The sequence below is a fragment of the Pleurodeles waltl genome, chromosome 5 (assembly GCF_031143425.1).
Source record: "Pleurodeles waltl isolate 20211129_DDA chromosome 5, aPleWal1.hap1.20221129, whole genome shotgun sequence".
NCBI lineage: Eukaryota > Metazoa > Chordata > Amphibia > Caudata > Salamandridae > Pleurodeles > Pleurodeles waltl.
Genome location: NC_090444.1, coordinates 173,193,886 through 173,218,196, shown reverse-complemented (window position 1 = coordinate 173,218,196; position 24,311 = coordinate 173,193,886). Strand labels below are relative to the sequence as shown.

Below are 24,311 nucleotides of genomic sequence, written 5' to 3'. Positions count from 1 at the left end.
ATACTGTCTCCCAAGCAATAGTACCAATAAATAAGAGTACACTGTTCCAAGAAAGAGATCGCGACCTCGGGGTCGGTCTCCAAATGTGGGACTGTTACCAGCATATATAACGCCAGTCCTACCCCTGTCCCTATGGAGCCCGGTCCTTAAATTGGGATGGTCTCCTTCTCCAGATGACTAGTTTGAAGTGTAGATTTGTTTTGTAAGTGACTGTCGTGCATATTTTTCTAGACACATTGCAGTCATTTTTTTTTACTATTGAGGAGAAGTGTTTTTGTTTTTGGGTCCTGACGAAGCGCCCTCTGATCCGTATGGACCCTTTAGGCGCGAAACATGTTGACCTTCGATATATATTGAGGGTGATTCCTTCATCCTCAATCATATGTTATTAGGTGAAGGTATTGAGCATTACCTCTGTTTTTTGTTTTTAATCTTGACCAAAACACAGCCTTAGTCAATAAATTGTGGTTATTGGTGGTGGTGGTTGGGGGGGAGAGGGGCTTTGAGCCAATTTTACCTTTTCCTTTTTTTCTCTCCTTTGTTTGCCTACCTGTTGGTTAGAATTTTTCCCTACACACCATACTACGGCATATAATATCAATACAAGATCTCTGGCAAAGAGCCCCCTTCATGGGGTGCCCATCAGACATTGCAGCGCCAGTCTGACGAGGAGCAAGCCCGATGATGAAGCATGACATCCTATTGGATGTGTGAGGGCATTTGCTTATAAATAAGGAAGCGCCTGGTGGACTTACGATTCTTTCTTAGAACAGTTTACCCTTATTTATTGGCATCAATTTTGGACACCTTTGCCATGAGGGCTCCTTGATTGGTTCAGATGTCTTGGAAGTCCAAAGTTCTTCTAAGTCCCAGTTTTGTAGGATTTCAGGACTTGGGGGCCAGGATTCACTCCAGCAGAGGCCATCAGCAGGGTCCAGTCCAGGTCCCGTTGGTACTGGTCAACTGACCACTTCAGGAAAAAAAGACCACTTGCAGCTTGTTGTGTCCCTGTAGCCAAATCTGGGAAGTGAGCCAGCTAACCCTTGAAGTCTACTTCTTTGTCCTGGGTACAGACCAGACCCAATTGGAGGGTTCCTTCCCTCCAAATGGGTTTGATGTCAGCCAGCTAGTGTGAGTACAAAGGCTTTCCCTTCTTCAGGGCTTCCTTTCCACTAAACTATGACTGGGCAGGGGTAAGCCTTTTTTCTGCTCCAAGAGCATTTTCACACCTCATTATTGTCGGGCACTGGCTGGTCAGCTGCTGGAGAGCTAATGCGAATTGGCCTCTAAGAGCTTCAGCCAAGGAAACATTCTTAAGTGACATTTCCTAAATCTTTATTAAATATCTAGCTTTATTAAGGAATTAGATGTTTAATAAATATAGAAAATAGTATTTAAATGACTTTTGTAGCTGCTGCCTGTCACCCTACCTTGTGAGCTACTAGCTAAACGTAGGGATGAATTATTAATATTTAAAAGTAGGATTTCTCATCTCTCAAAAAGGGTTATTTGGCAGGTGTGACTGCATGTTTTTGGGCGGCTGCAGTCAAACTAGACATGATAGGCCTGAAACCATGTTTTACCTTACCACTCTGTGAATAATGTAATAGGTTCTGCAGTTCATGTACGGCATTTAACTTCCAGGCCCGAGGTGTATTTTGTATAGCATTTACTGTTGACTTGTAGACTAGTTTAAGAAGACTATTAGATTATTTAGCGATGTTTAAAAGGGGAGCACAGACACTCCACTCCTGTTTAGCAGGGGTTACAGTGCACACAGTTCTAAGTCCAGCAAAAACAGGGTCCAGAGAAAGGCAAATAAATTGAGGTGATCATGCAAAAAAGGAAGATTTTCTCCATGAGCTATGTGAGGAGATAGTGGCTGAGGAATTATTGGAACCTGTGGACATGGGTTCTAATTCCAGGTGTAGCACTTTATCAAGAATTGTTTGACTCTCGGCAAATCACTCAATCTCTCGCTTCAGAACTTGTGTTAAAAAAGTTAAAGGAACATCACATATAAAGACTCATGAACGGCTGCGTCTTCAGTCTATATCCATCCTGAGGATGAGGAAGAAGATAATAATGACCCGAATACTTAGAAGTAATTTTCATTCTCCATGTCCTAGCCTTCCTCATCCTAAATGTTCAAGTGAACTCACTGCATAAGACGGGAAGTTATGTTGCCCAGTATTCAAGCTATAATTCCCTCAGAAATAAAAAAAACACCACTTTTTAATCAAATAAAAAAAACTGACTCCTCTTCATGTATGCCTAACTTAAAATGGCCCTGTATGGGAAACATGCCCACAGAGTATCTCCCAGGGTGGGAGAATATGTATGCCCACTGGTTGAGCAGGATGTTTGCATCATGAGTGCATTTCTGCTTTCCTCCTGGCTTTCTTTAGCAGATTGTGTCATAATGGGATCATCCAGAGATGGATTTCTTTTCCCCCATGAGGAGGTTTTTTTTTGTTCGCTAAGTTTTGTTTGGCCTCTCTATACAGGAGGGCCTAAAGGATTAATGCTATGTCTTTATGATGACATAAGTATCTATTCTGTGCTTTCTCTCTTATTCCTTTGCTCCGTTATGTTTTTTCCAAGATCTGGGGCGAAGGAATGATGGTACTTAAAATTGTTCCATGGCCACTAAGGCACCCCCAGTTTCCACTCTGAATCATCTGGCAGTGAGTCTGCTGTGGGGCCTCCTGGTTTGTTCGTCTCCCCTCCTCCTTCAGACTCTAACATAGGCTGCCCTGCTCCATCTTCATCTAGTGGCTTCAAAATTGGAAATGTCAGTTTACAGAGGAATTGATGTTCTTAAGAGGCAAAATTGGTTATTAAGCAGTCTTGCCTTTCCACCATTTTGCAGGTCTGTATATGACACTAGGAGTATTTCTCAATTCCTTTCCCTCTTGTGCAGGAACCAGATAAATATTCCATTGCCCAACCACCTATGAACTGGAAGAAAGGCAAGGCAGTAGTTAGGACCATTACAGCTATTCCTCTTTGCCAAGACAAAGTCAGGATTATGGATTCTGCACCCATTTGCCTACACTCACTACTGAAAAGAGCCACAGGGATAGTTAGTGGTAGATGCCTGCAGTCATTCTCAGAATTTGGTGCTTGCCCTATTGGTGTATTAGAAAAGAGAAGCCGAATGGTTTAGGGCATGGTTAGCCAAATCTCTTGAGCTGTGCATCTCATCATGGATTCAGCAAACACAGCCATACCCTTCACACATAATGATATGGAGCAATGGGGAAAAAATGATCAACCTGATTGCCTTCCTTCCAGATGTCAAGCAGGAGGAGAGAAGGAAGGTATTCATGATAGAAAGACCTTGAATCACATCATAAAACATGTCTGGATTCTGGATACTGTCACACGTGCCATGAATAGAATATGGCTGAAATAAGCTGCTTTCCACCCGGAGAGTCCGGAAATGTGTTAGATATGTCCTTCAGCAATAGCAAGATGTTCAAAAACTGAGCAAATGAGGCTTTGCATTCACTCAATGCAGACACTGTTACGGCTAAAGCAATGAGAGCACAATTATTCAAATGCTGGTCTGCTTTTTTGTGGGCCAAGGTGTACCCATCCCCAAGCCCCCACCCTTCTAGCAACAGCCCTTCACCTTCCCTCTTCTAGGATACACACGCTATCCTAGAAGGGGAGCCCAGCTACAGATCATCTCATCATGAGATTACGCAAGCCCCACCACATGAACTGCACCTGGGTTGTGAGAGGCCAGAACGCTTGCAGAGTGCCATGGGTCTAATCAGAAGCATTAGTGATGAATCTGAGGAATTTTAGCCCTTCTTTGCATAGTTTGTGGCATTTCTTATCAAGCTTCAATGTGGGACAAGATCACTTCAAACAAGCATGTAGTCAAATAATCACCAAGGCCCACTCTTGGCCGGGAGAGTCCAGGACTGAACTTTGGGTTTGAAGGCAGGGTTAAAGACCCTTAAAGCAGAACAAGGAGGATTACTCCAGAGGTTTCCTGGTGGAGATGACAACTGACCAAGCTCTATGACCTATTGGAGATATGCATTTCATCAACGGGCTCAAGCAAAACACTTCAAAATGGTGAGTGTAACACAGATTATCCCATACTTGCTGCAGTACAATTGAAGATGTCTATTTCCACTGGCTTATCCACAGGGAACACAAAGATTCCTTCAGTTCAGAGTGGGGTGAGGAGACAGGCAATTCAAAATGCTGTCTTTTGGCCTAAGTTTGGCAGTCATACTTCACAATCTTCCAGTCATGGCACATCTTTTACTACCTTTATCTATGGCTGGTGAAGGCTCAAGCAAATGTGCCTGCTGTGGAATCTGCCTAAAGGTGTACCATCCTCTTCCAGGAACTGAGATTTTCTGTCAACTTTGAACAGTCCTAAGTGGTGTACACAACCATAATGTTCTTGGTTGCAGAAAAACAGTGTTCGTTCTGCTGAGAAAGTCTTACTTTTTTATCATAGCACTAATTCAGCCTTACTGCAGGTTTGACAATAATTTCTCTGACACTTAAATTAATCTTGCAAATTAATTTATATCCCTATAGCTTGTTAAATCTGATTTTATTTGGTTGGTGAACTATGTTAGGGTGTTAGAACTTTATATGTTACTTGATGAATTGATGTATTTAAATGTAATGCATTTTACATCATTGATATTATCTTTTAGACACTACAGACTGAAGAGAGTTCCAGCACTTCACAGTTGAATGAGCTAATGATGTCTTCTCAGACAATTCTGTTAAGCAGTGTACCTCTGGATTTGCCTTCAGATGCTACTATCCTCAAAGGGACATTTACCATCAACTTAGAAGGTAAGGCAGAATAGTTTGGTTTCCAACTGGATTTTAAAAACAAATGTTGGTATCAATCTAAATTGTCACTAAACTACCTATTTTAAAAACAAGGTAAAATAAATAATGTGCTAGAAGAGATGTAAAACATTGATATACATTATTCTGTTACTTGCTGAAATTTGCACACATTTTAAATGAGTACATAAGAATCTGGTTTCAGTTATCAGGAATTGTAAGATCTGGAGACTCATCTTATTTTCTGCTGCATCATAATAGCCTATGAATAATAGTTCTCTGCGAATTTCCAGTTTCCCCACTAACTCATTTTTGTCCAAACCTCTTCACCTCATAGATGAAAACTCGCTGTAGAGAAGTGGTGTTTCAACTTCTTAATGCCACGCCCCCACATGTTAAAAAAAAATTTATCCCCCCCACCCCAGTTTTTCACACTTATTCTGTTTAAATGGCAATGTTTGACTATGTCTAAACAAATGTAAACATTGCTGTTAATTTCTTTTACCCCTTTTACACGTACTCTCAGTCAAGATTTACATGACTAAATATGTTAGTGATGGCGCATTATAAAGTGGCCTACTGCCACTTATTTTTCATCACTTAAAGCATGATGCTTCTCTTATCCAGAGCTCTTCCCCCCCCCAAAGCATCACTTAAGGCACCCACAGATTGACGACCACTGCTGTTTAGAGAGCTATAGATAGTCTTGGGTTATTGATGTAATATCTGGTTGATTCATATAAGTGATTATTCTTGGGATCTTATAATTTATTGTGCTTTCATTAATTTAGGTTATTCATTTTAGGAGATCTGCTTTAATTTTGGGATTAAACTTTTGTTTTTATTTATGGGATTAGTACACTATGCACTTCCTTAACCTTTTTGATGTTATTAATTTCAATACTTAACTTAATAAAGCGTCATATAGCCCACTTTCAAGGACTATCCCTGTTGAGAAAGGCTGTGAACCATAATTATAGGCCTGAGATGCAGGCAAACATCCCACACACTGATTATACTTTGGAATTTTGAAAAAAGAGAAGGCCTATTTCAACCATCATTGGCCCTGAGCGCTCCATTGTCTTTAGCGGCAATTTCAACATTCCGCTTTTATAACATATTTTTTAATGTAATATTTTTAATTTTCTCAATTTTTAATTACTCTCCTTCCCTAGCCACTTCCCTAGTTCCTAGCCTTTTCTGTTTCCTACAAGGTGTCTATGTTCCTACTTAGAGAATGTTGTGTCCTGTGTTCTTCCAACCAAAAAAGAGAAATGCCACCCAAAGCCATATAGGACGAGGTGATCAGCTTAGGTATAACTGATAAACTCTCCTTACCAAGGCTGCACAAGTTATATACTAAACTCTGTGCTGAACTGTCAGAAGTCGTGAAGGTGACTTGTTTTCTACTATGTAAATCCCAGAAATAAATTAATACTGGGATTTCTGTTCTCATAGGTTTGTATGTGAAAAGGTATGAACTGAATAGTATCTAATTGATTTATAATGGATACTTTCCTCAACAGATTCTTCTACTTTGAAATTTATGTTTGTTAGGTTAGAACATTGAAAATTTCAAAGTAGCTACTGGCGTATCTGCCAGTGCTAAAACCCAGTAAGTGTACTATGAGGAGATACTGGCGTTGTGTTTATGGACGACTTCTTTAATGATGCCTGTTTGCTTAATATCAGGCTCTGAAGTAGTGCCCTTAAAGTTCAATAAATTTGAATCAGTGTCTACACTTTTTTTTTTTTTTTCCTTTGCACCCATCTGTTGACTACCTTGATAACTCTGCCATCAAATTCTGACCATCTTCACCAGCAAAACCATCCACAATCCTGAGAAAGTTGTCCCTTTATACCTTTTTGTTTTCACTGGCCTCTTTAGACTTCCTCTCATGCCAAGACCTGGGCATTGTGAAGTCCCGTATCACAGAACCTGGTTTCCAAATTCTAGGAACCGTCTGAATCTCAATATGTTTATAGTACTGCGTATTCAGTCATGTCTTCTGTGTGGAACAAGATTGTGCCTTCTGGTCAGGCTGCAAGGGTAGATTTTCTCTTCCTTTGCCAGCAATTTGGATCCATAATTTAAATGTCTATTTTTTATTTTTTCCGATGTTTTTGTGTAGCATGTAAAAGGCCCAAAACTTTGAGAGAGCTTTTCATAGAAAAGCAGCGTCTTCAATTTTTTTTTTAGGTAGTGAGGGTAGTTGGATTCTAAGGGCTAGTGATTTATACAAGCCAGTTTATTGTTTGCTCTACCATCAACACTGAGCCAACATAAAGGAGTGAGATGATCAGAGTGACCAGTCCCGCAAATCAGTTGAGCTGCATCATGCAGAAAAGCTTTTAGTGGAGTATGTTGGATTTTGGGGATGCCAACAAGGATTGTATTGCTGTAGTCAAGATGTGGCCGAACCAATGCTTGGGTCATCTTTGTTGAGGTCTTGTTCCCAAAAGAGGGGGTTGATTCCACAAATCTGTCAAAATTGATGATTAGCATTGCTAGCCATGGTGTTAATGTGTTTTTGGAGGTTTAGGCGGGTCCCGAAAGAGCACCCAGAGATTAGACATTATCAATTATGGTCAGATTACAGCATAAATCATTGGAGATAGCAAGGACATCTTCCATTAGGAAGGCGTATGGTTGTGATAGGATAAGGAGTTCGGTTTTGCTAATATAGGACCTAAGATGGTATGGCGTCATCTGTACTTTAATTGCGTCAATCCGAGAGATGTCCTTAGCCGTGGTGTCTTTTAAGACAGAACTGTATCTGCGTACTAATGGTAGGAGAGGCCAGACTCTCTGATAATGCCATCCAAGGGTTCAAAGTAAAGATTAAAAGGTACAGAGGCTGAGACTGGCCACCTAGGGGACACCTTGTGGAACTGGATGGAGCAGGAAAGGAAGATGAACTTTCAGTTTTGAAGACTTAAGTTTGTAAGTATGTTTCTTTCTGTACCTAGTGAGGACACAGTTTGTAAGATGCATTCAGATGGATATTTCCAGCTGCAAATTCATCACCATTTGAATTTCACTAGCCCATACTTGTTCCGGATTTTTTGTTTTGTTTTAGCAGTTCTTCTGTATGCCGGTAGGTGGAGCCTATCCCAGTGGTTGCCTTGCACTACTTCTGGATGTGATGATAGGGAGCTATATACAGGCAGAATCTAGAGCTTTGCTCCCAAACGTGTTTGTAGTTCCTACCCCAAAGTTCTGAGTGTGCTAGGAAAATGTCTTTACCAAAGATGACACACTTCAAACTATACTGCGGCTGCAAGAAACAAATATCAGTGACAGACCTGCAAGATGTATAGGGTCTTGAGATGACTTCAGATCCTGCAACAAATTATGCTTGAGATGGACGTCCGGGAGCTTGAGGCAAAGCGGTAACTCGCCAAGCATAAGAAACAAGGCCAATTGTGAACTAAGGGCCAGATGGATCATCACGGCCCTTTGCGATTCGGAAATAGCAATTTTTAAGAAATCGCTATTTCTGACTCGCAAAGTGCCATGTATCACATTTGCGATTCGGTAATAGCGATTTCTTAAAAATCGCAAATGTTATTACCGAATCGCAAACTGCAATACCGGCCCCATTCGCAGCTATGGGCCTCCTGGCCCATAGCTGCAAATTTTTTGCATTTCCAAAATTGTGATTTCTGAAACAGAAATCGCAATTTTGGAAATTGAAAAGCCCAGGGTGCTGGGGGCCTAAGGCCCCCTCTGCTGCACCCCAAAAATGTTTTGGGGGACATGTAAGGTGCACACATGCCAAAAGGGCATGTGTGCTTTACATGTTCAATTTAAAAATGCAGTTTAACTGCATTTTTAAATTTTGCACCAGGCTACCACCTGGTTGCAGATCATGGTATTTTGCATGTGCAAAATGCCATTCTGCGAAAAATCGCAATTTGCGATTTTTTTTTGCAGCATCGCCTTGCAATCTGGATTTTGCGAATCGCAAATTACTCTTCGCAAAATCCAGGTGGCAACGCAAGAAATCGCAATTTTAGCGATTTCTGCTTTGTGGTCTGCGAATGCCTTTTTATGCATTGCAGACCACTGTTTTGCTCTCGCAAATGGCCGAATTTTGCGATTCGCACCGTTTGCGAGTGCAAAACAATTTCATACACCTGGCCCTAAATCTCTTGGCCACTCCTATTTCAAGTCGTGGGGCCATTCCCACTTCAGGCCCCAATCCAAGTCACCTCGAATAAGTCTAAGAGGAAAGACAAAGTCTAGCAGAAGTATGATAAGTACATATGGGATTTGTCTCCCTCCTGTCCTTCCCATGCAAGGAAGACGTTGTGTAGATGGCATTTGAAAGGACCCTGACTCTGTCTCAATCATCAAACTCTGAGCACATTCCTGTTCTGATCTTGACATGCCCTTAATTTTCTGGGACGTTGCGCTAAACACGGTACACGTTTCTTCCATCTCTTCTTTTTCTTTTTGCAAACCACTTATTTGATCAATTAAGACAAATTAACTTTTATCAGTAGCAGATTCCTGTGCAGAAATCTTACTCTTTAATACAGATTGCCTGGCCCCAAGTTCACCAAGCCCCTCCCACTGCATCGAAGTACTTTTTGCAGGGCAAGCATATCTACCTGGAAGGTAACCCTCACTTCCAGTAAGTGGGCATGTGTCTCCTACCTCTGACGTTCATCTAAGAAAGCATTTATTACTTCAATTAGTTCTGAGACCTGTTCTGATTTTGATTTATTACTTTTTCTTTAACCCCTTCGCTGCCAGGCCTTTTCCCCCTCAGGTGCCAAGCCTTTTTTTGGCTATTTGGGGCAGTTTGCGCTTAGGCCCTCATAACTTTTTGTCCACATAAGCTACCCACACCAAATTTGCGTCCTTTTTTTTCTAACATCCTAGGGATTCTTGAGGTACCCAGACTTTGTGGGTTCCCCAGAAGGAGGCCAAGAAATTACCCAAAAAACAGTGAAAATTTCGTTTTTTTAAACAAAATGGGAAAAAGGGGCTGCAGAAGAAGGCTTGTGATTTTTTTCCCTGAAAATGGCATCAACAAAGGGTTTGCGGTGCTAAAATCACCAGCTTCCAAGCTTTCAGGAACAGGCAGACTTGAATCAGAAAGCCCAATTTTTCAACACAATTTTGGCATTTTACTGGGACATACCCCATTTTTACGATTTTTTTGGGGCTTTCATCCTCCTTCCAGTCAGTGACAGAAATGGGTGTGAAACCAATGCTGGATCCCAGAAACCGAAACATTTCTGAAAAGTAGACAAAATTCTGAATTCAGCAAGGGGTAATTTGTGTAGATCCTGCAAGGGTTTCCTACAGAAAATAACAACTGAAAAAGAAAAATATTGAAATTGAGTTGAAAAAATCTGCAATTTTTCTCTACGTTTTACTCTGTAACTTGTTCCTGCAATGTCAGATTTTTTAAAGCAATATACCGTTACGTCTGCTGGACTCTTCTGGTTGCGGGGATATATAGGGCTTGTAGGTTCATCAAGAACTGTAGGTACCCAGAGCCAATAAATGACCTGCACCCTTCAGTGGGTTTTCATTCTATACCGGGTATACAGCAATTCATTTGCTGAAATATAAAGAGTAAAAAATTGCTATCAAGAAAGCCTTTGTATTTCCAAAATGGGCACAAGATAAGGTGTTGAGGAGAAGTGGTTATTTGCACATCTCTGAATTCCGGGGTGCCCATACTAGCATGTGAATTACAGGGCATTTCTCAAATAGACGTCTTTTTTACACACTCTCTTATATTTGGAAGGAAAAAATGTAGAGAAAGACAAGGCATTTCTCTTCTGATCGCGCTGGAAGCTGAGCTTCCAGCACAATGGGAGGAGGCCCTGTGACTGATCGCGCGCTGATGCCACAGGGGGGCAGGTGGGGGGTATTGGGGGTGGAAGGGGAAGTGATTCCCCTTTCAGCCCTGGCCTACGGCCCTCTGGGGGAGCGCTAGTATAGCTAGAACACCTTATTCAAAAGTGATAAGGAAATCAACAGGTTATAATATAACTTATACTATATGTTTTGAACTCTGCTATCAGCTGATACAAACATTTATAGGTGAGCACTGAAAGACGATAGGAATAGAAAGAAAAAAGTGTGAGTTAGAAAACACGAAGGATACGCAGCAAGCTACTTATGGTGTGCAGTATACTATCTTTATTACATATTCCACGTGTTCTCAAATATATTGCTGTTTTCCCTTTTTTCTATGAACACTTCTCAATTTATACTGGGGAACATATGCCCCTAATCTTTTTTGACTTCTCTAAAAAAAAAAAAATATTGGTTCTAGGGTGCGCAGGTAGGAACAATGGTAGCTCAGCTCCAGTTGCAGCTGGCGACTCAGCATTGTGTGAGGGCGGGGGTAGGCAAACAAATGTAGATATCATTTTGTTTTTTAAAAAAGTACTTACCTCGTCGCTGCGCTGCTCCCGTGTCACTGCCATCGCACTCCAGGCACACGCTCCCAACCTGCCCTGTGTCTATCATGACGCTGCTCAAAGCAGTGTCATGATTGGCTGGAGCGACCTAGCTGGGCACTCCAGCGCAGACTGGGAGCCTGTGCAGGCTCTCTTCAACTCTGCACCACAGTGCCGGGTTGGAGAGAGCCCTTTTGTGCATGTGTGTTTGGCCTTCCCGAGACGGCTGGCCAAACATACAAACACTGAGGGGTGTGCTCTGCGCATTCCCCTCACATTCGTCACCCCCATGGCCCTGCACTTTTAGAAACAAAACGACAATAAACAGCGTTTATTGTTGTTTTGTTTCTAAAGGTTACAGCTCCTGCTGCTGCTGGGGGGGGGGGGTGAGACGCTTCTTCGCCCTAAGGGAGGAGCCGCCCCTGCTCGCCCCTGAGCTTCGGATTCGGAATAATCATCTATTCACGTGGAACGTCCACTGAACATCAAAATGTGTTAAGGGGACAAAAATGTTTACAGGTTTGTGTATTTAAAGCAAATCTCCCGCCTCTCGCTTTCTAAGATGGCAGCAACCTGTCTCCTCACAACGGAAATTACTGTGCATCGCAAGTGAGCGGTGAAAAAAAATAAACAAGCTTGCAAGAGAACACCGCTTCTTGACTAATTTGGGAAACATCAACACCTGGTGCGGTAAGAGTGCTCTCTCCTGTCATACCCATGGACGTCATTTAGGGGTCGCGAGGGGTCACAGCTGCGACCCCTGACTTTCCCCTTACTGTCTTTGTGTCCCTTAGCTTCAGAGTTGGCAAAAGCAGTACCAGAAACACAGTGGCAGCATGTCGTTATGGAGTCTGGTTGGGGCTCCTTTCTCTTTGTTTTCTCTCCCTTTTTATTACACTGATAGTGTATAATGTTTAATTAGTCACTATTAGTGTAATAAAAAATGGAGTACAATTAGCTGGATTAGACCCTCCCTCACAGCTGAGGTAAACAAAAAAAGTATGTTTTACGCGTGCTTGAGGGTGAGTGTGTGTGGAAGTGTGAATGTGTGTATGTGTAAGCATGTGTTTGTAAGTGAAATTGAATGTCAAAATATGTGTATGACGTCAATTCTGCTACCCCTGGCATTTTGATGAATTGATGTTCATACTTTGCACTACAGAAGTGGCCCTTATTTTCTCATGCACATGTACCAACTTTTGTAGCCTAACGGGCCCAGCGATCACAGTTAGACGAGCGTCCTTGTATCTTCTGCAACACATTTATGACCATAATAATTACGTGCAATACTTGAATTCTTAGATATCTATTCCCTGAGAGGCTCATCTGAATACAGACGTGTACAATTCTATTATTTTGGTGTTTCCATCTCCTCATAAAATGGCAGCATTTACATGAAACTATCTTTCTTACATCTTATATTGCATGATACGCAACTGAGATACCCTTCACACGAACCCGCTGCCCATATATATATATTGAGGCATTCTTTTTTTTTTTTTTTTGGTCTGGAGTAATAAGGTGCTGTGATTAATTGATTACTACTATCATCAAAAAGCATTACATTCTATGGCCTACTAATCCTAAATCTCAGTACTGCAAATTAAACACACTATTCCTGTATTTCACTGCTAAAAGCAACTATCTGCACTCTAATATATGAAAAATTATTCTTATGCAAAGATCGCCCTCCTAGGAGTTGGAGCTGGGGTGAGTGGCAAAGCTCTGCACTTTTAACATCAGTATCCTGTAAATACAACATATATCTTTGTCAACAACAGACTCAGTGAAGCGTTCCAGGCTGTTAAAGAAGAAAAAGCAAATAAAGAAGAAAAAAGACCCTGGTCCAGCCTGCTTAATTAACAAAAACAAAAAAACATATTCATATAACCATGCGAGGCTCAGTGGTGTACAGATAATATTAATTTGTATTTTATTGCACATTAATATCACATTTTACAAAACACTTGTTCATTCAAACATTCCAGTACTATACCAACACATTACAACCAGACATCCAGACACCCCCAAACACTCGCCCCTTACAGACTCGTACCACATCCTTTCTCACTTGATACTACTCTTTCATTGTTACTCCCCCAACACTTTACGAGCTAAACTCCTGAATGTCTTCTGTGATTCACGAAAAGACTTGCATCAAACTAATAAGTCAAGACTAAATATCCATCATTCCATAAATCATTTCAATGAATACAGCATTCCAGGTTGTGTAAACCGACTTATGGCACTATATGACTGAGCTCATAAATTCATTAGCTACGTCCGTCGTAACTGTTTACGCCGACAATATGTCTGACTCCAGAGATAGGAATATGAAGGAGAGGGGTTCTAGAGTAAATTTAAAATGCACTAAACACTCCCCTCCTATACCAGAGTCCTCTGTCAAAGGCAGCCCGGACTCGTCCTCTACTCTAGAGAACTTACTCCACAAACTTAACTCTGTACACAAAAAAGCACAGAGCGCCAAAACAAACACTGATTTACTTCAAGTGGAAGTAGCTGGGATCCGCAAAGATCTGCAAAAGTTAAGTATTACAAATATTAGATTCTCTGATCCCAAAACAAGAATAAGTTCTGTAGAAGACTATACTAATGGACAAGCCCAAAAGCTAAAAATCCTTGAGCGCTCCATCTCTTCATTAGAAAGGGAACGGAACAGGAAGACTGGAACCGAAGGAGCAACTTTGGTATATTTGGTCCACCTGAAGGGATTGAAAACTCCACCAACTCGGGGCTGACTTCTTAATATCCTGGATGCCTGAAACCCTCCAAATTTCTTTTATCAAAGACTTGAGATTGAAAGGGCTCGCAGAGTCCCAACCTTTAAACCGAAAACATGATCTCTCCAATACCTCTGATCTTTAAACAATAATGCCACAACCCATGGAACAAATTCTGGCACATATGCAGAGAGTTTGCATGATTAAAAGACAAGAGCATAGGATCTCCATCTCGCAAGACTACACCAAAGACACTGTTGTTTGCCGCATAGGCTTTTTAAATCTGATTGAACAGCTCATAGACATTGAGAGTCCATTCTCGTTCTCTGGTCCTTCAAAATTCCGATTCACATTTAAGGACCAGACAAAAATCTTTTCACATCAGTCTGACTTAACGATCTTTTTAGACAACAAATCGGAATCCCAGATGGATTCTGACTCTCCCTCTGCAACTTCAAGTTCCCATCTGGTCTGCTCCTCCTGAAAACACCCTTGCGTTGTGATTGATATTCTTTTGCTGATAAACATATTTATTTTTTCTGAGATACCATTTCTATCTACAACTTATAGTTTTTTTTTTTTTGTCATTAACATATGTTCTCTGTTTGTGTATATGATATCCTTTTTGTTTCAGTATGCTTGTTTTATACATACTATAATCTCTGATACCTTTGCATATAGCATTCTTGAAGGTGCATTCTATTTGAATGTCTGATCAAATTCACAAGACGAAAGGTTGCATAGTTCTGTCTTTCTGCCATATGTTTATCCTGTGGCTGCTTATCACTGTCTGGCCACACTGACAGATATTTGTTCTTCTAGAGGATCATATGTCCTTAATTGAAATGCATGTTCAAACCAGAGTACGTGTACATGGCCTTCCTGTATATTTCAGATATACTACGTAACATATTTGAGTTCAGATTAAGATACTGTTATTGGTCTTCCAATGAACAGGATGGTATGCTTCTCTTAAACTATGCTTAGAATTTTTCTTACGGAGCCCACCCGACATGATACTGGCCTATTAGAATCTGGTTTATTGCTGACGTATGTTCACATCTGTCTCCAATTATATGTTGAATTGTTCTTGTTAAATGTACCATGTTATACCTTACCATACAATGTTAGATCAAACTTTAAAGCTTAAACGCAACGTAGTTTGTATTAGGACGTGTTTCAACATGTAGTAGTCCCTACACCATACATTACCCATACCTCCGCATCCCGCTGCATGTACCCTTCTCCTCGGCTGGTTCTGCCGCGCTGGGGCTCAGCCCCTACACCTGTGCTCTGCTATCCCTTTTTCCCATACATTATATCTGTTACAGACATCCCCTGATGGGAAGGGACCCTAAAATATTATTAGGCTCCCCCAGAGACCCTTTGGTTGCACCAACTTTCCAGTTCCTTTACCTTTCATTCCCTTTAGCATTTGTCCCAAGTGAGATATCTGGTTTCATGATTGAATACCAAATTTCTTTTAAAAGCACTTTCCCGGTCTTCTAAATCAGAGCGCCCATCTAAATTTAAGGTAATCGTTCAGTGTTCTCACTAAATGTTGTCACTCTGAACACAAAAGGTTTGAACCACCCTGTTAAGCGAACTAAATCCTAGACTATTGTAAAAATTTGGCTAGTGATATAGTATTACTCCAAGAGACTAAGATAGACTTCGAAGGGGCGGTACTGATGAGGAAAGGTTGGGTTTCTGATGTGACCTGCTCTGAAGCTCATGGGAAAGAAAATGGGGTCCATAGTCTTCTTTCCAAAGAATCTAATTTAACTGTAATTGCATCAGAACATGACAGTATTGGCAGATAGCTAGATTAAACAACAGGAGTATTGACCTATATGTCATGAACATTTATGCCCCCAGCATAGACGATACGTCATTCAGGCGCTTACTTATTAAAAATCTAGCAAACGTTCCACGAGATTTTAAAATGATAGGTGGGGGTTTCATCCTCCTTATAGACCCATCCTTACATCGCCACGCTGCCTTCAGATTCAGAAATCCCAGGGTGCATAAACAAATGCCCAACCTCTGCTCCACACATCCACTCTTAGACGTTTAGATATTACATCATCCAAAAGGCAGAGATTATACTTTTTTCTCCTCACCTCATTCTAGTTTTTCCCCATATAGATTATTTACTCGTAGACTCTTCACTCCAAAAAACAACTACTGACGCCACAATACACCCCATTCTCGTCTTGTCTTGATATCCATTTGCAATTTTTCTGCTACAAGCAGAAATAAAAGTTGGTGCTTGAATACATAAATATTAGAAAATGAACTGGATATTGCAGATCTTCAGGTTGAAACAGATAATTTTTTCAAAGAGAATGAACATTCTGTTAAATTCCCGGTAACCTTGTGGGACACATGTAAGTTTGTAATAAGAAGGCAAGTAATTAAACGAATGGCATTAAAAAATAGTGAAATTGAGAACATTGCAATCCTTAAGTTCTTAAATTAAAAATAAAGAAGAAACATTTAGACACTCTAAAAACAAATCCCTACTCAATGATATCAAACAGCTAAAATACTCCTCTAATTCCATTGTCAACAAACTACCATATCTCAGCGTCAATACACAAAAATCTAAACAACCCCTTTTCCCAAATAGAGCTGGTAAAACACTTGCCTCTTCCCTCAAATTCAAAGATGTGAATAACCAAATTGCACACAGTATGGCTCAAGATGGCTTGAAATTTAAACTGAAGGATAAACTTGAGGTTTTTACAAAAACTTCTATGATAAACTCTACACCCCACAAGCAATGTGACAAATCTATGTGCTTAGAGTTTCTTAACTCTGTACCCATGACCTCGCTTGCCGATGCTGATAGGGCACATTGAAACCTGCGAAAAGAAACAGCAGAGATTGTCAAGGTAATAAAATCAACTTGGTCTGGTCAGGCACCTGTCCCTGACGGTTTTCCCATTTATTTTTACAAAACGTTTATGCCCTCTCTTATCAAATACCTCAACCATGCATTTGACCACTCTGTGCTCCGTGGTGAGGTATCCAAAGCCACAGTAGTGGTTATTTTTAAAGAGGAGAAAGATCATTCACATCCTAAAGCTTTCCATCCAATCTCTCTCCTAAAAATGGGAGCAAACATTTTTTCCAAAATACTTGCTAGCAGGCTAGAAGGTTGTATACCCAAGTTTACATATAACTCCCAAACAGGCTTTGTCTAGGGTTGTCTAGCCAGAGGCGATAGTCAAACCTTCTGCCATATAATAGGAAAAGCCTGCCTCTTCTCACTCCCTACAGCAGCAATCACACTTGACGCTGAAAAGCTATTTAATAAACTATTATGGCCTTTTCTCCACGCTGATCTAGAGTCCCATAACCTTGGTAATTCCTCTATTAATATGGTAATGGCTTTATACTTTAAACCCAAAGCTAACATTAGGATTAACGGCATCACATCCTCCTACTTTCATCTACACCAAGGTACAAGGCTGGGATGCCCCCTCTATCTCTTCCTACTCACTGTCAGCCCCTTACTGTTCAATTCAGATCATGGAATTAAAATTCTCCAGTGTGGTTCCAACATGTATAAAACCGCCGCTTATGCGGATGACTTCCTCATCTTCTCAGAGCGCGTAGAAAATGTCATCCCAAATGTTACCAATATTATTAGTCGATTCTCAGAAGTCTCTGGATATACTTTAAATAAAGGTAAAACAGAGGTATTTCCCCTAAACGGCCTGTGCTTTTCCTCTCACCTGAGCAACTCAGGTCTTAAATAGCAACCCAAACTCTTAAGTATTTGGTTCTGTAGCAATCTAACCAAAACATTACAATACAATGAATCACAGAATAACTCCAAAGTTAGAGATTTACTTTCCTCCTTGTCACCCAAATTCATTTCCTAGTGGAGCAGACTCCAAAACCTCACGATTAGGGTAAACAACCCAGTTATTAACTTTGTGTCCTCTATGCTACCAGTACATTTCTCTCCCCTGTTCTTCCAAAACAATTGATAAAATAATATCAAAATTCCTTTGGAATGACAAAAGAGCGAGGATTTCTTACAAATCCCCTAGGAAGAGTTTTCCTTGTGGTGGTTGTAATCTCCCTAACTGGAAGCTTTACCAATCAGCCTTTTAAGCACCCCAAGGTTCTATACACCTAGATGGATGGAGGTAGAAAGGAGTATATGCTCTCCGTATAGTCCTCGCTCTTTTATCACAATGTCGAAATTTCTCCTACTTCATTCACAACAAATCTGCACAGATACTGCAAACATACTTAGATTACTGGGCAGAAGATTTTCAGAACCCATCCCTACTTCCAGATGGGAGATGGGCGTCACTAGGGCACCCCCTTCCCTCCCCCCCCCCCCCCCAAATTAAGACAGAAATCAATACTCAGGTTCCCACTTTGTGGGCCTTCAAAAGGTATTAGGCAAATCAAAGATCTTTACGATATTAACAGTGACCCACTCCCCTTCTCGGCTTTAGCCCAAATATACAACCTCTCTAACCTAGATTTTTACTTTTTTTCAAAGTTCAAAGTGGAATTGTCAAAGCTTACCCTTGCCAAACACCCATCCTTACTATTTTGTCTAGCGATATGGCAACACTCAGGACATATTGCCTCCAAGATCTATACATTTCTATCTATCCCATTTACAACACAACCCTCTGTATTATACACAAAATGGGCTAAACACTTAGACGAAGAGCCATTCTGCCATATCACTTAAGCACACTTGCAAAATATTGGCAAGCTCTCATTACGTAACAAAATTGCCCCCTCCCTCTTACAATCTAAATTCTTCTTCATGAACCCCCTCCATTGGACTACATCTAGGCTACATAGTCTAAAGATGTGGGAAAACGATAAATGTTGGAACTGCACCCAAGAAACCGGATCTCAACACATCCTATGCCACACTCCTGCACCTGAACAATAAGACACTCTTAAATTCTTGATATCTCACTCGCGTGCCTTCCCCCATTCTCCCTCACCCCACATTTTTACCAGTTCTCTTCAGTTTATTCCTTTCTGTCATTAAGGCTTTACGTCAGCACTAAATACATAACTCCACACTACATTCGCAACTGACATCAATGTATAAGTATCTACTACCTGTATACCCACTCAATTGAGTGCAGATAGTTACACCCTAGACACACCCTAAGGACATCGAGGCACGACTAGTGGTATCGCACCTTCTGAAAATGCACAAACACAGTTTATTTCTGATAAAGGTTTAACTTATGCACAGAAACCCTCACCCCATAATGCTTTGTAGGCATTCCTCTTACAACACATTTTGGCCATAACTCAGCCTGTGGTTGTTCTAGGGCAACGGGACCACCACCCAAAACATTCAGAACGATGTGCTCTTTCTGTCCAAGCCATCTTGTGGGTCACACTAGTTTAGAGGGGGCCCAAAAATCATAACCACTTCCCCCATTGAATACATATTTAAACTCTGATCTGAGAGGAGTTTGTGTTATAAGGGCCTTGTTTGTAGTAGTATTCTGACCGCCTTGCTCGGCCTGCAAAATGTGTAATGCACTAAGCTCTCCAAGGGCTGAAGGATGATAATTGCCCTCAGGCACTACTAACTCAGTTGGCTCCACAGGGACATATAGCCACGATCATTGGCATTGCACCTTCTGCTAATGCACAAAAACAGTTTACTTCTGATGAAGATTTAATGTATGCACAAACACAGTTTATTTCTGATAAAGGTTTAATGTACAGCATGGCTAAATATTTAAGCCATTTCACTGAGGTCCTGGTACTTCTACAGCTGTTTCTGGTTTTGGTGGACATTCAAAGCTTCTGATGTCAGAAGATGTTCTGGCAGTGTTCTGTGAGACTGTACCCTGAGTGCTTTTGGCCGTACAGAGACATCTAGCCACGTCCAGTGGTACTGCACCTTCTGCTGGTGACTCCACAGTTAAATATTTAAAAGGCCTGCTAGGCCTGAAAATGTGTAATACACTATGCCTTCAAGGGGCTGGTATAGTATTGTATGGACAGGAATATGCCCTGCATAATGTACAGTCACATGTCCTCTGTTTGCCTAAACTATAGATGTATGGGCACTCCACCTGGAGACTCTCCTGCTGGGTAGAGCATCCTTGTAGACAGAGATCAAGCCTGAAATATGGCCTGGCCGGGTCACTTGAAAGGGAATCAACGCAAACGGGTGCAAAGGAAGCAGACCTGGAGAACTAAGTGGACTGTGTGACCGTGGCACTTCCAAGTGTGTTGTTGGGTCAGGTCCAGTCCAGAAGATTAAATGACCTGAGAGGCACACTGGGGGCACTTGGTGAAGAACCAAGGTTGTCGCCTTAAGACAATGCATGCTAAAGATAGTGCCTGACTTCTTTCTTAAGAAGCACCAAATACTCACCAGAGCGCCAGAGTGAGCTGCGATCTGTAGCCCGCCACCCAGAACACCCCCCGCCCCATCTCTGCTCCTGCCACGACTCTCCAAATGACACACTGCACAGACTGCTACCGTGTGGCTCCTGAGAAGAGTGATGTGTGCCACCTGGAGGCTTCTGTTGCTGGTGACATCCCACTGTCACAGGCGGAGAAACTATGAACTTGGTAAGGTATTGAACTGAGCCTAAGCTAGAGAAACTGAGCACTAAGACCAGATCAATGAAAGGAGGATGGGGAGTACGAGCTGCACCCACCAATCTACCTCGAACTTTGAACGGAAGGATGGCAGCAGAGAGATAAAGTGGTCCTGAAGGGGCAGGTGTAGGGCTAGCCAGCAGAGGCCTCAACCCCCACAGTTGTGATCCTTGCTTGCCTGTGACCTCCTGAACGGGGGCTGAGAAGTATTTATCAGAAACCGATGGTAAGTAACTTTTTCTTCATAAAAACGAAATATTAGACCACAAGGTTTTGGAACCAGTCTCTCTCCAGATGTTTCCTTACCTCCCCCTTTGTTCCCCCTTTCAGATTCACCCCAGTCCTTTACTCACTTCCATCTGGTGCTCTCTTGTTACATTCTAAAATCACGTTCTCTTTAAGGTTACTAATATTGTAACGCACAGTAGGAGCGAGAGGTGCAGCTGCACTGTATAATAATTGAAAATAAGTCAATGTTAAGAGGAAGACTTTTTGGAAGAGGAACACAGAGCTGTCCATCACATCCCGAGCATATCCTATTCTGAAACCTTTCAGACGTGGGTTTCTGATGCGTTTGGTTATAATTTGTGGTTTGGTTGTACCGCAGCCTTTATGTAATGCTTATTCTGCCCCCTTGCTGAAATAAACCAATAAAATGTTATTTAATTTTGTTGTGGCTTGTCAGACTGTTTTTTCGTCCAAGACTGTAAAATTAATATTATTTGGAAAGGAAACAATGGCCTCGCCTTTTGCTAATTCAATACAATCCACAAGATCATATTAGTTTGCTGGTTGTTCTATTAATCATATTTTCAATTTCACACTGACCACAGATGAAATTTTTAGCATTCGAGAACCCTTGATCGTTTCAATATAGTTTGCACATCATCCAATACCCACACATTACATTTATTGTCTGTTGTTAAAAAAACAAAACGCTATGTAATATTTTGAGTTTTTGCCTTTCTATTGCATGAAAATGAGGCTGTGGATTTGTGCATTTGAATAACTTTCGGAAGAATAAGGAAACATCTATCCTTCAAATCTGGTCATTTATCACTTTATCCATATTTTATCATTTTCATTTTCGTTTTTTTCTGTAGCTGTACAGAGACTTGTAAAAAGAAATATTACCGGCAGTACAGGAGTCTTTGCAAGGCCATCACTAGATCTGTCATAAAGACCTATGCAGTGAAGCTTCTCTGTAGCGTTACACAGATCCTGTGGGGAGATCGGGTATGGCTCCCGACCATTGCAGATGTGTTGTCTTTATTCTGTTGAGCTTCAGTGATCAGAGGTACTTCTGTCAGTTTCCAAGCACTTTATGTGGTTAACTAACCTCTTAGAAGTTCATTGTATCGCCCATCCCTTTTTTAAATTTTATTAATGTGTTAATGCCTTGGCTCCCCAGTCTTTGCCTCCTTAAATGCTAGAGATATTAATAACATCTTCTTTCACAACTTCGAGTTCACCTCGGCCTCCTAGCTGAAACACTTAAGGAGCGGTGTCTATTGGCCTTCCATCCTGTGACTCAACAGATGATTCTAAGAATAACCGTCAAAAATGTCTTTGAGAAACGTCCATACTATGTAGTAAAGCTGACATCTTTGGCCTTCTATCAAAGACACTCGGCATTCCTCATTTCTTAAGTCTTTCTTTAAAATACTAAACCCTGTATTGATGTTTAAGTTGAACCACTCAACGTCTTGAGCTTATGGGCCGATGGTACCCAAAATTATTCCCCCAGTTTATCCACTAACCATCATTTCAACTTCTCCAACTTTTCAAGGAGGAGGATCATATTACTGTGCTGACTATAGATGTTTTGAGCATATTAGCGTCTAGCAGCGAACATCTTCTTGTTATAATGTTGAGTATTAAAATTATGATATGTGCCAATGCAAGAGAAAATGGAACACAAAAATTAAGACAAACCAAAATTTGCCTCAGTCAGATTTCCCACATTTCACTGGATCAGAGGGAGCGTTAAACCTCGGAAATACAGTTCGTTCCATGAAGGCTTTCAAGTGCATAGGATATAAAAACGGGCAATATTTTTAGTCTCAAGTGGACAACAAAATCGGACAGCATCTCTTGTAGAATAGGATAGTCTTCTTGCTCATGCCCCAGATTTGAGTGTTTTCATACATTATTGTCACTTATGAAGTTACAGAAAACACACTTACTGTGATGTGAGCAAATGTATCCTTTCATCAGCAAATCCGAGCACATGAAAAATAAATGTCACATTCCCTTAACACCCCAGCACTAACCCACTACAGGAATAATTGTTCGGCATCCTCTGTGCTAACGTTGTCTGGAGACTCTACAACATAACTGTTCATACATGATACATGAACAGTAAATGATTTATGTGGACGAATGGGGCACAGTTAATCAACGGAAAGACATTGTGATGGTTACCAATCGTGGCAGAATGGGTAAAGGTTAATCGAAAGCAGAATATGTTAACAGTTCAAATAAATCTCAGCGTTATTGTGTGCCGCAAAGTTTGCGAGGAGAGAAGGGTAGAGTAAGCAGGATGAGTGACAGTGGTCACGATGGTGTTCATTCTAAAATATGGCCTTTTTAGCACTCACCAAAAACACACTTCTGCACAGCATAGAAATTTTATTTCAAAAGAAATAGTAGTACATCGGTGTATAGGTGTAAAATAGAGTGTGAAAATGCATTTTGCTTATTGTTAATAATGCACAAAAATATAAACGCATAAAAATGTCTTACAATGAAAATCCTAGGTACTCTTACTAATGCTGTTGAATATATTTTTTTAGGGGGTGACATTTGTGAAGAAACAGCTTATAAAGTCATAGTTCAGCCAGCTGCTAAAGGAAGATGCCCTCGATGTAGGAAATATACTACCACGTCTTCATTGACACCATGTCCCCGTTGCTTAGACGCTATTGCTGGAAAGTGGAGTACATAGCTGCAAACCTTCAACAAACGTATTTACACTCCAATAACCTAACTTAAATATAGCCAACGCTTGAAGAACTGTATTTCCAGCTGGATGATGTCTAGAATGGAGACTTCAAACTGCACTTGTTGACCATAGATGAACTTTGTGAAAAAATGTTTCCTGTTTCATAGTTTCTAGACCGACGTTGGTTGAATCATTGATACTTAATTTCAGGAAATTCGCTCAAATATACTTTTCAAGAGAGATGGTACTTTTTTTGAAGAAAAAAACGATTGAATTTGAATTGTAATAAATGACTTCTATTTTGTTTTATTATTTTATCTAACACTCCTATGTTCTTTGCCAGTTATTTGCTTTACACAGTCTCCAGACCAGTCATAAACTCCAGAGGAATAGCTTCTTCATCAAGACAAAGGGCTCATGAGTTATGCTATCATTCCTCCCCTCAGCAGACTGGTTCTTCCTGTGTCACTGAGGTGATATGCCTTAATCCTACATTCATGTTATTGGGTTTTCTCCTCCAATGCAAGCCCAAAGGTTGACAACACTGTGCTTGCTGGTCCATATTTTATGAGGGCAGGCATTCTTCTTACAAGCATAAACGGCAAATTGGATCTTCCTATTACCTTACAATATATCTTTAATAATAATATATGACAAATAAGGCAATAATCTAAAGGATGGGTGTGAGCTAGTGAATCTATATGACCTCTGTGTGAAGTGTGACCTGGAGAGAAGGTATG

The 24,311-nt window shown here is 40.9% G+C and overlaps 1 protein-coding gene across 1 annotated transcript in view; it reads left to right on the top strand.

The window, feature by feature from the left end:
- Window positions 1–23,895, top strand: part of IARS2 (isoleucyl-tRNA synthetase 2, mitochondrial) — a 381,953-nt gene extending 358,058 nt beyond the window's left edge. The window contains exons 22-23 of the mRNA XM_069233870.1: window positions 4,692–4,836; window positions 23,423–23,895. Of these exons, the coding sequence (XP_069089971.1) occupies window positions 4,692–4,836; window positions 23,423–23,574 (297 nt within the window). The 3' untranslated portion in view covers window positions 23,575–23,895. The remainder of the gene's footprint in view (window positions 1–4,691; window positions 4,837–23,422) is intronic.
- The last annotated feature ends 416 nt before the right edge of the window (window positions 23,896–24,311 follow it).